At 56.2% G+C, this 12,141-nt stretch overlaps 1 protein-coding gene across 1 annotated transcript in view; it reads left to right on the top strand.

Moving 5' to 3' along the window:
• The first annotated feature begins 2,082 nt into the window (after positions 1-2,082).
• ZNF385C (zinc finger protein 385C) overlaps positions 2,083-12,141 on the top strand; it is a 31,158-nt gene continuing 21,099 nt past the window's right edge. Inside the window, exon 1 of the mRNA XM_032617868.1 lies at positions 2,083-2,335. Within this exon, the coding sequence (XP_032473759.1) occupies positions 2,083-2,335 (253 nt within the window). The remainder of the gene's footprint in view (positions 2,336-12,141) is intronic.

The following is a 12,141-nucleotide window of genomic DNA, read 5'->3' as shown; positions in this document are numbered from 1 at the left end:
ATTGGGTCTTCGTTGCTGTGTGCAGGCTTCCTCTAGTTGTGGTGAGCGGGAGCTACTCTTTGTTGCGGTGCGCGGACTTCTCGTTGCAGTGGCTTCTCGTTGCAGAGCACGGGCTCTAGGCGCGTGGGCTTCAGTAGCTGTGGTGCGTGGGCTCAGTAGTTGTGGCTCGCGGGCTCAGTAGTTGTGGCGTATGGGCTTAGTTGCCCCGCGGCATGTGGGATATTCCCGGACCAGGGCTCAAACCCGTGTCCCTCGCATTGGTAGGCGGATTCTTAACCACTGTGCCACCAGGGAAGTCCCAGAGCTCGTGCTCTTCATTACTGTGCCCCTCTGTTCCATTCACTCACAGTCCCCACACACGTCATGACAGCCCATTTTGTGGGAACATTGCCTGCAAAAGTGACAAGCAGCTTACTAAGAGCAGGGGGTGGGGTCCAGGGACTGCAGGCAAGGTTCTTGGCTGTGAACTTGAGAAATTAATTTTCTTTGTTCAGATGTGGGCTCCACTACTAGACGTGTGGCCTTATGGGAACGTTGTGGCATCACTTGACTTCACTGGGTCTAATTTGCAAAATGAACACAAGTCTAAAGACACAGGAAATGTCTTTTAGGAGGATGTATTGGTTCACTTAGGCTGCCGTAACAACCACAGACTGAGTGGCTTAAATACCAAAACTTTGTTTTCTCCCAATTCTGGAGGATAGAAGTTTCTTAGAAGTTTGGACTCAAGGTGTAGGCAGGTTGGTTCTTACTAAGGCCTTGTTCTTTTGCTTGCAGATGGCCATCTTCTCCCTGTGTCTTCCATGGTCTTCTCTCTGTAAATGTCTGTGTCCAAATTTCCTTTTCTTCTTTTTTTTTGGGGGGGCCATGCCACACGGCTTGTGGGATCTAACCCGGGCCCTTGGCAGTGAGAGCATGGAGCCCTAACCACTGGACTGCCAGGGAATTCCCCAAATTTCCTCTTCTTATAAGGACAACAGCCATATTGGATTAGGGACCACCCTAATGACCTCATCTTAACTTAATTACCTCTTTAAAGACCCTCTCTAAATACAATCACATTGTGAGATACTAGGAGTTAGGACTTCAACATATGAATTTGTGGGGAGGGGGGCAGGGTGGGGGTCACCAGATGTAATTCAGCCCATACAAGAGAAATGGGCTCTGTCACTTCTCACTCAGGCCCTAGCCTCGGGGCTCCCCCACTCTGAGTGAGAGACACAGCCCCTGACCTCAGGCATTCTCTGTCCTGGTGAGGGGGACACCAGGCCTGCCCTCGGGAAATACCCAATCTGAAGCAGAGGCAGGAAGCATGCACACAGATTCAGGAGGAAAGTGAAAATCAACCCAGTTCAGTCTGAGGAAGGTGATGGGGCAGAATAGAGCCAGTTAGAGGCAGAAAAGTTCGGTGGGTGGGAAAGGTTCCAAGAAGTGAGTCAGAAAGGAGAAGGGGAGGGGCCTGGAGGGGTGATGCACGTGTGCGCTGTGTGTGTGTGTGTGTGTGTGTGTGTGTGTGTGTGTGTGTGTGTAAACACCAACTGTTGCCCTAACAGCAGGGGGCATCGGGAGCCACGTGGGGCAGGGGTGGGGATGGCTTCACACACTGTCACCGTTTGTGAATGTCACGGGCACTGGGCACGAGGTGGTTGGGTTTCTGCAGTCATCCTCTGGCGGGCAGCTCCTGCATCTCCAGCAGGCACCACAGGCCTGCCTGTCCCAGCACTGTCAGCGCCTGGCCTGCCTTGGGCCAGGCTAGTGTCTCCAGTAGCCTCTCTGCTGGCTCTCCCTCCACGTCGCCTGCTTTCTGAGAGCCCCGCTCTCCCTCTGAGCGCTTTGCTCTGAGCCCTCAGTGTGTGGCCATTTCTGACACTCTTGCAGATACCCCTGCATTTTACTGCTGCTTTGTTTAAAACAGCTCCCCTTCTGCTCCCTTTTGCCATCCTTGGGTTGCGGCTTTCAGAAGGCCAGGGAATTTCAGCTGGGATATGGGGCACAGGCATCTCTGGGTCCCGAAGCCCTCTTGCTCCTTCTGTGTATTCATTGCACTCGCCTTTGTTTACTTGTCTCCCGATCTGCCCAGGTATGAAGCGGCCACTGAGCCCATCTCCCCCGGGTGAGAAGGAGCCCCCCGGAGGATCTGCAGCTGCTGAGTGCCCCCCTCGGCCTCCAGAACCACCTAAACCCAAGCGGGAAAGAAAACGGCCGTCGTACACCCTCTGCGACGTCTGCAACATCCAGCTGAACTCGGCAGCCCAGGCCCAGGTGCACTGTGGGGGGCGGGCCCACCAGAGGCGCCTGCGGCAGCTCAGCTTGGGAAAGACGCCCCTGGGGCCAGGTCAGTGTGGAGGGGCGCTGCTCCCACAGATTTGGTTCTGGGCCCCTGTGAGGGGCTCTGGGTCTGTGGCGTCTCTCTGTGGGGTCTTTGGTCTGGGGTACCCTCAATGGGGTCTTAGAGTCTGAAGTTCCCCAGATGCTGTCAAGTTTTTTTGCATCTGGACAGCCCTCTATGGGGTCTCTCAGGGCCTGAGGTCTGAGGTCTCCTCTGGATCTGGGGCTCTCCCTGTGGGGTCTTTCAGGACCAGGCCCCCTAAGCAGCATTTCTCCAGCCAGGAGCCCCCTGGCAGATAGTTTTCCAGATAAGGGCCTCACCTACGGGGCGTCCCGGGCTCCTGCTCTGGTCTCTGAAGGCCAGGGTCAGCGAAGTACACGACACTCCGGCTAAGGGCTGAGAGGTGGTCAGGGGAAGAGCGGGGAGAAGCCCCTCTCTCTTTGGCCACTGGACTCCTGGCCAGGATTTCGGCCTCTCCCTGGCTGGCATGACTCTGCAGAGGTTGGGCTGCAAGAGGGCCGCTGGCTGCAAGGCAGATTTCTGGGCGAAGTGGGTGAATGGATTCGTGAATATGATTCCAGCTGACAGGCACATGGGAGTCATGGGAGAAACCAGGAGCAGCGGGCCGCTGGCCGGCAGGGGAAACAGGTTATGAACCAGGCCCAGCGTGAGAGGCAGGAAGGGCCGGAACTTCTCCCTGGTTCCTGGGGGCGGCCACCAGAAGCACGCCCTGCACACATACCCTGCGGCCCAGGTTGGTAGCTTTGCCAGAGGGCTACACTCTGACCTCCTGAGGGCTGCCTGTTGTTTGGGTGAGTGTTTAGGGGATGCCCTCTGTGCTCCCCACACTGTGCTGGGGCCTGGAGACGCTCCAGTCTTACTCCTCCTGCCGCGGCCCCCAAGACTGAAACTGTCTTTTAGGCTGAGACAGACACGAAATGAGATGAATGTTGTGGGTGCTACATGGGACATGACCCCAGGGGTACAAAGGAGAAAGGGCGATTCTACCTGGGGGTACCACGAAAGGCCTCCCAAAGGAGGGGGGCTGCAGTGAGCTTCGGAACAGGGGTCAGAGGAGAAGGGACCTCGCAGGCAGAGGTCACTGCGTAAGCAAAGCAGGGAATGCTCTAATGGCTGGTACCATCTTCCCCACCTGAGCCCTCGGGGCTGGACCCCAGGATGTGACTCTGAATAAGACCATATTCAACTGTATGGATGTTTCTGGAGTGTGTGTGTGTGAGTGTGTTCAAAAGTCATTCATTAATTCACCAAATACCTACAGACAGCTTACTATGTGCAAGCTGCTGATTGGGGGTATTCATATTTTTATTTTTATTGTTTTTCTATCGAAGTAGAGTTGATTTACGATGTTGTGTTAGTTTCAGGGGTACAGCACAGTGATTCAGGTATATATATACATATATATATATATATATGTTCTTTTTCAGATTCTTTTCCCTTTTAGGTTGTTACAGAATATTGAATATTGAGTATATTTCCCTGTGCTATACAGTAGGACCTTGTGGTATTTTTTCTTTCGTTGTATTTTTTCTTTATTGAGATATTACTGACATATAACAAATGTAAATGTAAGGGGTACAGTGTGATGATTTGATACATGTATATATTGCAAAATGATTACCACAGTAAGGCTAGTTAACACCTCCATCCCCTCACATAATTCTGAGTGTATGTGTACAGATAACAGTTAAGATTTACTTTCTTAACAACTTTCAAGCGTATAAGGCAGTACTGCTAATTGTAGCCACCATGCTGTGCATTAGATCCCTGGATCTTATTTATCTTACAGCTGGGACTTTGTACCCTTTGACCGACATGTCCCCATTTCCCCCACCACCAGCCCCTGGCAACCACCATTCTACTCTCTTCTACGTCTATGAGTTCAGCTTTATTTAGATTCTGCATGTAAGTGAGAACATACAGCATTTGTCTGGGAATCTGTCTTTTTAAAAGGCAACAGAGCTGCCTGTTAGGAAAGAACTGTCTAGATAACTACATGCAGACAAGTTTGTCCAAGATAACAGCGGGCTTCATAGATGTGGGGATGGGCTCCTTTGAAGAGTGGGAGGGAGAGGTGAATTGACAGAAGTCAGGGAACGCTTCAGAGAAGTGACACTGAAGGTGGATCTTGTCTCCCAGGCAGGGAGACAGCTAGAGCAGTGGTCCCCAACCTTTTTGGCACCAGGGACCGGTTTCGTGGAAGACAATTTTTCCACGGACTGGGGGGGCTGGGGGATGGTTTTGGAATGATTGAAGTGCGTTACATCGATCGTGCACTTTATTTCTATCATTATTACATGGCGATATATAGTGAGATGATAATACAACTCACCATAATACAGAATCAGTGGGATCCCTGAGCTTGTTTTCACTTGCCACTCACTGATAGGGTTTTTTGTGTGTGTGTTTTTAAAATTTATTTATTTTGGCTGTGTTGGGTCTTTGTTGCTGTGCGCGGGCTTTCTCTAGTTGCGGCGAGCGGGGGCTACTCTTCGTTGCGGTGCACGGGCTTCTCACTGCAGTGGCTTCTCGTTGCGGAGCACGGGCTCTAGGCGCGCGGGCTTCAGTAGTTGCGGCACACGGGCTCAGTAGTTGTGGCTCGCGGGCTCTAGAGCTCAGGCTCAGTAGTTGTGGCACACGGGCTTAGTTGCTCCGTGGCATGTGGGATCTTCCCAGGCCAGGGCTCGAACCTGTGTCCCTTGCATTGGCAGGCAGATTCTCAACCACTGCGCCACCAGGGAAGCCCCCCACGGATAGGGTTTTGATATGAGTCTGCAGGCAGTTGATTTATTGTGGTCTCTGTGCAGTCAGACCTCTCTGCTAATGATGATCTGTATTTGCAGCCGCTCCCCAGCGCTAGCATCACCGCCTCAGCTTCCCCCCAGATCATCAGGCATTAGATTCTCATACGGAGCCCACAGCCTAGATCCCTCGCGCGTGCACTTCACAGTAGGCTTCGCGCTCCTGTGAGAATCTAATGCGCTGCCGCGGATCTGACAGGAGGCGGAGCTCAGGTGGTAATGCGAGCGATGGGGAGTGGCTGTAAATATACATGAAGCTTCGTTCACTAGCCCACCGCTCACCTCCTGCTGTGCGGCCTGGTTGCTAACAGGCCACGGACCGGGGGATTGGGGACCCCTGAGCTAGAGCAAATGCACCCAGGCCTGAGGCCATGGCTTTGCAGGAACAGCAGGTGGTGCTGGGCTAGGCAAGTGGCTGGCGCGGCAGGAGGTGAGCAGGGGCTGCCTGTAAAGTCCTCAAAGCCAGGCTGGGCATCTGGCCTTTGTCCTAAAGGTGACAGGCATCACTGAAGTGTTTTGAGCGGAGTAGTTAGTGTTTTTAGAGGTCTCTGGTGAGGGGGAAGGGTGCGTCTCGCGGGCACATGAGAAGGAAGGGGGTAGGATGGTGGAACCAGATTCCGGGGTCTTTTCTGCAGGACTTGGTGACTGACGGGATGTGGGGCCAAGGGGAAGGGAGGTGCCAAGGATGACTCTGGCTTAGGGGATGCTGTGATGGACAGTTCCGTTATCGGAAAGGGGGCACTGAGAGGGAGGCAAGGGTGGGTGGGGAAGGCCATTCCTGTGACCAGAGGACTTGGTCCCACCCCTGCTCCCCTCTAACTCTGGCTTTTCAGGCCTTCCTTCTGGGCAGTGGTCCTTCCTTCTCTCCCCGACCCACCATCCCAGTGTGGAGAGAGCAGGCGGGGTGTGAGAAAAAGGACCGCAGACACTGGTGGCCACAGACAGGCTGTCCAGAGGGATGGGGTTCCCCTTCACTTGGCTTCCCTTTTCTCACAGTCCTTATCCCCCGAGTACAGAGTAGGTTTGGGGGGGTCACCAGGAGACACGATGCCTGGTACTCCCCCCCCGAGATTGTTAAACAACACCTCGTAAGTCATTGGCCCTCCAGTCACCTGTCCTGCATCACCAGCCTTCCAGCCCTGCGCTGGCCCCATGCAGGATGCCGGGATTCTGTACTGAGCAGTGCTGGGCATTCACGGTCTGGAGGGAAAGACAGCCACGGGGCCAGACCATCCCCCACCGCCATGCTAAGAGGAGTGAGCGGCACTGTGGGAGCATGGTGGGCCGGGGGGTGATGGCTGTGACTAGAGCGAGGATGTTGCATCCTCAGATTTCTGGGAGCCCTGGAATCCCGGGGCTCCAGCGGAGAACCTGTGTTCCATTGGCCTGGTTATCTTTTTTTTTTTTTTTGGCCACACCAAGAGGCACGTGGGATCATAGTTCCCTGACCAGGGATCAAACCCACGCCCCCTGCATTGGAAGCACGGAGTCTTAACCACTGGACTGCCAGGGAAGTCCCTTGGCCTGGTTATCTTTGACTCTACTTCAGGTCATGACCCCCCAGCAAGCCACCCCCCTCCATGGACTCTCCTGTCCCCTTGGCCCTCTGGGAGTTGGGGGTGGGAGAGGCAGCGCAATGCTAGCAACTTTCCCCAGGGGTGAGGGGGTGGGGACCTCAGTCGTGAGGAAGTCCTCTCGAGGAGGCTGGACCAGAGCAGAGAGCCCTGAGGGCACGGCTGACTGGGGCACCCTCCGGAAATGGAGAGAGTCACGAGTCACGTCTACTTTCAGGAGGCTTGAGCCAAAGTGTGAGAAGCCCTTAACCCACGGCTTTGTTCCTGGACACCTGAGATCTCAGTCCTGTGGCAGCCAGGAGGGCCGCCCGTTCCCTGGGAGGGCGCTGAAGTGGTGGGGGTGACGGCCCAGTCATGCCCCTTTGAGGCTCCCTTTCTGGGAGGCCTCCTGGAGCTGTCACTCTGATTAGGGGTCTGGGGGGCTGGCGCCTTGCACAGTGACAGGCCGTCACGGGCAGTGAGGCGGGATCCTGTCTGGAGGATCCTGTCCCTGAGGCCGTCTGTGGGAGGGAGATATGGGGGGCGGCTGTCCCCTCTCTGAGCTTCCTCACCAATGCCTGTGTCAGAGGCTTCCTTACTCAGCCTCACCCAGCTGCCCACCATGAGTCAGCCTGGAACACCTAGGAAGGGGAAACAGCACAGGATGGGGAAACAGCAGGAACCGCACCCTTCCCCAGCCCCTCCTCCAGGTCATTCCCCCACCTGCCCTCCTCCCGATCTGTCTCCCACACAGCAGACCCTTTCATCCTTCAGGAATGAGCCATCTTTCACCCTACCTGCCCCCCATGGGAGGTGTGGGCACCAGGAACCTCCGCCTCAATGTGGCTGAACTCAATGACCCTATTGACCATCACACACACACACACACACACACACACACACACACACACACGCGTGCACGCGCGTACCCCTAAACAATTTTAGGTAGTTCTTGAACATCTGCAGAGAGAAAGGTTTGCTGCCTCAACCCTCCTACCTCCAACCTCTAGTGTAGATGTTGGGCCAGCACCGGGCTTGGGGGACGGACACCTGGACCTGGACCTTGGGGAAAGAGCTGTGACCTACCCCCAGGGCCAATGAGCACGTGCTTAGGAGATGAACGGTTGGCAAAGCACTTCCGCAAGGAGCACAGCATTCCCTCCTCACCCAGCCATCCCCGGGCATAGCTGACTGGCATTCAGCCCTCACTTTAGACACTGAGATACTAGAACTCAGAGAGTGTAAGCGACAGGCCTAAGGCCACAGCAAGGTTCAGATCCCAGCATCTCTGACTCTAAATCCTGCCTCTCACGTGCCTTCCCCACCTTGCTGCTGAGGAGAGCAGCACACATTAAGAGAGACAGAGCCTTAATGTTTCAGGAATGGGGAGGAAGGATGGCCCAGCGCAGGCAGACCAGCTCCCGTGACAGGCAGTTCAAGTGCTCAGAACCCACGCCTTGGTGTCCTCAACTGAACAATGGGGAGATGCCAGCCATCTCCCGCTCTGCTTAGGCTGGCTCGGGACAGGGAGGGGAGCCTTCTAAATCCAACTGGTTCCTCCCCCTATCTCTTGGCAGGACTGACCCAGCTGCCCAATTTAGGGCGCATCCCCTGTTCCCCACCATTGCAACATGACACCAGCGGGGAGAGAAGGAGATTTCAAAAATGACTTAAGCTCTGGCTTACCGAAATGGCCAGAGGGGACTTGGATGGGGAGCACAGGGTAGACACTAACGGGGACAAGAAAGCGGAGACGGAGTCAGACTATATTGGATTTCAGGGCAAAGTCGGCTGCAGCTGTACCAGACACCCCGGTGCCTTTGGGGACGGGAAGGCATCAGAGTGGCAGATGGAGGCTGTCCCCGGCCCTGTGCCCTCAGACCTCTCCTAGATCCCGTTCTAAGCAGCCCCTCCATCTCCTCTCCTAGTCTTTGACTGCAGAAGCCTCCGGCTGCATTCTGAGTCCCAGAGATCAAAGGCCTTGAGCTTGGGTCACCCCTGAGTCACTGGCTTGATGAGCTCCTCTCCCTCCACTCCCCGCAGATGGATTAATTTCAGTCCCATCAGGAGGCCCCGGAAGCCCTCCAGCCTGTCCCCCCGTGGCTTCAGTATCTCCCTGGGTTTCCAGTTCCTCCTCAGCATCATCCCTCCCAACCCGTCCTGAGGCCTCTGGATGCCTGTTTCACCTTGGCTCCCACAAGGCCACTAAGAAGTTCTTGGGGTCTAACCAGTGCCTCCTGCGGCGGTGCCCTCACTCTCCCTGGACAGCACCCCCTCACAGATGTGAACCTGACCATCAGCACCTCCCCCCAGGGGCCACCAGGAAAGGCAAGGCTGTCTGGGTGGAAATTAGGGGGCTTAGCTCAGATCCCTGCCCCCGCAGCAGACAAAGGTTCCGTCTGTGTCTCTGGGTGGGTTAATTAGCTCTGGGCTTGAGTTTCCTTCCTCTCCCCACACCAGCAAGTCCTTCCCCCCAGAGAGCCTCTTCCTAACAAACCTGTTTTCAGGGGCTGCTGCCGCCACCCCCTCCCCAGACCTTCTTTGCAGCTTGAGAACCGGCTGCTCCAGAGATTACGGGTTATTGTCTGGTGGAGACAGGATGCTGAGGGGGTGGGGGGCTAGCGCTGGGACCCGGGCTTGGAATGCGAGACTGGATCCAGCTGTGGCTTGGCTGTCTCCTCTCCCGCATTCCACCCCCCTCCCGGCACCAGGTGCTCAGGTGAGTTAGGAGCCCGCAGGTTTCAGGAAGAGGAGGGGGAGGAAGAAGCCAAATCAGAAGAGAAAAGATGGGGGGGAGAGAAGGGTACGGGCAGATGAGGCGCGTCAGAAGTTCTAGGTGATCAGATGAACACCCCTTCCCTGCTTCCTGGCATTGCCCAGGTAGCAGGTCCGGCAGTCCAGGTACTGAACTGCAAGCCACGTGCGCTCGCTTCCCCCTCTCTGAGCCTCGGTTTCCCCTGCAGCAAAAGGAGGTAAATAAAAGGGGATGGGGGCAGAGGATAAGTAAGGCTAGATAGGAGAACGGGGCCCCTGTGGCAGCAAGCCCTGAGGCAGGGCTTCAAAGTTCAGAAGAAGAATTTTCTGGCAGGCAGAGAAGGGGCTGGAAGCACCTCCTGTCCTGGAGGCCTCTGTGGGCAGGGTCAACTCTTCGCTTCAGTATAAGAGGCACTAGGTCCCCGGACACCCTCCCCCTGTCCCCATACCTTCTGGGAAGAAGCGCCCTGTTCTTTCCACCGGTGGTTGGGATGGGGAAACCAGGGAACAGGCAGCGCCTTCCTGGAGTGGGGAGACAGGGCCCGGTAACCGTGGCTTCCCAGCAGAAGCAGGAGCCCCTCCCTCGCACCCTCCCCTCCTGTCCCTCCACTCCCCCACCCCTTCCCTCTGTCACTCTCCGGCTGGGTTTCATTCGCTTCTCACTCTGCGCTCAGCGGTTCCTCCAAAGGCAGAGAATGCTCTTGGGTGAGTGCTGAGGACGCCTGAGCCGGGGGGTTGGGGCGGGGGCTTCCAGCCGAGGGTGGGCCTCTCCCCTCTCCCCTGCCCTATTCTTTTCCTCCTATTGTCGGCCCCCACAGAGTCGTCTGTTTAGAGGCTACAGTAGCCAGCTGACTCTTGGTACCTTTTCCCAAGTTCAAGGATGGGGAGGGGGAGCCCCCACTCCGGCCGGGAGCAAAGGTGGGGCCGGGGTGGCAGGAAGGGTCGGGAATCTGGAGGTCCAGCCTGCAGGAATAAGGCTGCTGCACTCCGGGGCAGGTGTGCGTCATCGGAGGAGCCCGCTACAAAGGTTCCTTGTGTCAAATCATACCTTCAGCTGCCTCCGAGGGGCTGCCTGGAGGAGCAGGGGTCGGGGGTTAGAGGCAGTTGTTAATGCAGCAGAGAAGGAGAGAGCCAGGCGCCCGCTGAGGTCCAGCCACCGCGCTGGGGTCCACATCAATGCCCCCCGTGCTTCGTTCGTGGGCTCCGGGCTCACCTCCCCACACAGGGCTTGCCTGGTCCTTTTTGAGGGAAACAGCCGTTACCCTTTAAGGATTTGGGGGATCTCCTTCCACAAGGGCAAGGGCTGGAGGCCATGGGGCTGGGAGCAGAGTTCCTCTTGTGACTGGGCCCGGGGGTCTTCCTCAGGTGCAGGGAGGGCGGGAGTCTGGAACATCAACGCCTCCACAGTGCCGGCCAGCCCAGGGTGGGTTGGGGGCGCTGGAGAATGTGGGGAGGAACCCTAATCCTAGCGGGGAGTGGGCAAGCTGGGGTCTTGGTTCAGCCTCTCATTCCCTGCCTTTGGCGCTCTCTCCCTCCTGGACTCCCTTTCTTCAGAGTTTTGGTTTTATCTGTGATAGAAATGGCAACTTTACTATTTGAGGTGTGTGTGTGTGTGTGCGCGTGTGTGTGCGTGTGTGTGTGTGTGTGTGTGTGTGTGCGTGCATGCCTGCCTTGGGGAGGACCCTACCATCTGCCCCTATGACTCGAGGCGGGGGTGGGAGGGGACTCTGGGTTTGGCTACATGAGCTTGTGTGTATGTCAGGCGCATTTAATTTTGTAAGGGGTGTGTGTGCTTCTGCATATGGATCTTTATGCACGTGAACCTCTGTGTGATGTGTGCCACTGCACGCCTGTCGTTCTGTATTGTCCGTATGTGCGTCTGTAGGGGTCTGCGTGTCCTCGTGTGTCCGTCCCTCTGGGTATATATGATCCGAGTGTGTCTGTTGCTCTCGCCTGTGTGTTCATGCATGCGCATGCGTGGCCTCTGTGCCCGCCCCTTGGCCAGCAGGGGTATCTGTCTGTCTCTGCGTGGGTACCACCTCCGTATGTACACACATCAATGTGCATAGACGGTCTCACCATAGGGAGATGTGTGTGAGTGTGTGCCTTGGTGTCTGTCCCTGTCACTATCTGTGTGGATGCCTGCGGACCTCAGGGTGTGTGTCCCTGTGCGCTTTCGTGTGTATCTTTCCCAGTGATGGCGAAACAGCAGGACGTAGTTTCCCCGGATTCTCTCCCTTGGATGGCAGGCAGGGTGATGTTATTTCATGAGACACCTGCTCTGCACCCCTGCCCTAGGCTCTGTTGGACCCCTGGGGGTGGCCTTTTCTCCGTCACTCCGTCTGGTTTATTCCTGTTTGATCAGAGTAACAACCCACCCTCTTGAGGCAGCCATCCAATGAGCCCTGGGTCCTGGCTGTGGACCTCTGGCCAGGGGTGGGGAGGGACTGCTCTGAGACACTTAGCCAGGGTGGCTGTTCTGTTCCAAGATGCTACCCGAGAACACCCCCCAACACACGCCTGACCGTTTTTGGGGTGCAGAATTCTAGACCCATCAGGCTGTGTGGTGCCATCTTGGGACAGGGGTGGGGGCTGCAGTGTCTCCCTTCATCTGAGCGTACCCACAAGCCAAGTGGCCACACGTACGTGTGCATGTGCCATGACTCGTGCGTCATCCCAGCGG

Source organism: Phocoena sinus, chromosome 20 (genome assembly GCF_008692025.1).
Source record: "Phocoena sinus isolate mPhoSin1 chromosome 20, mPhoSin1.pri, whole genome shotgun sequence".
Classification (NCBI taxonomy): Eukaryota; Metazoa; Chordata; class Mammalia; order Artiodactyla; family Phocoenidae; genus Phocoena; species Phocoena sinus.
The sequence above is the reverse complement of the archived record's forward strand: the minus strand, read 5'-3'. Positions and strand labels throughout refer to the sequence as shown.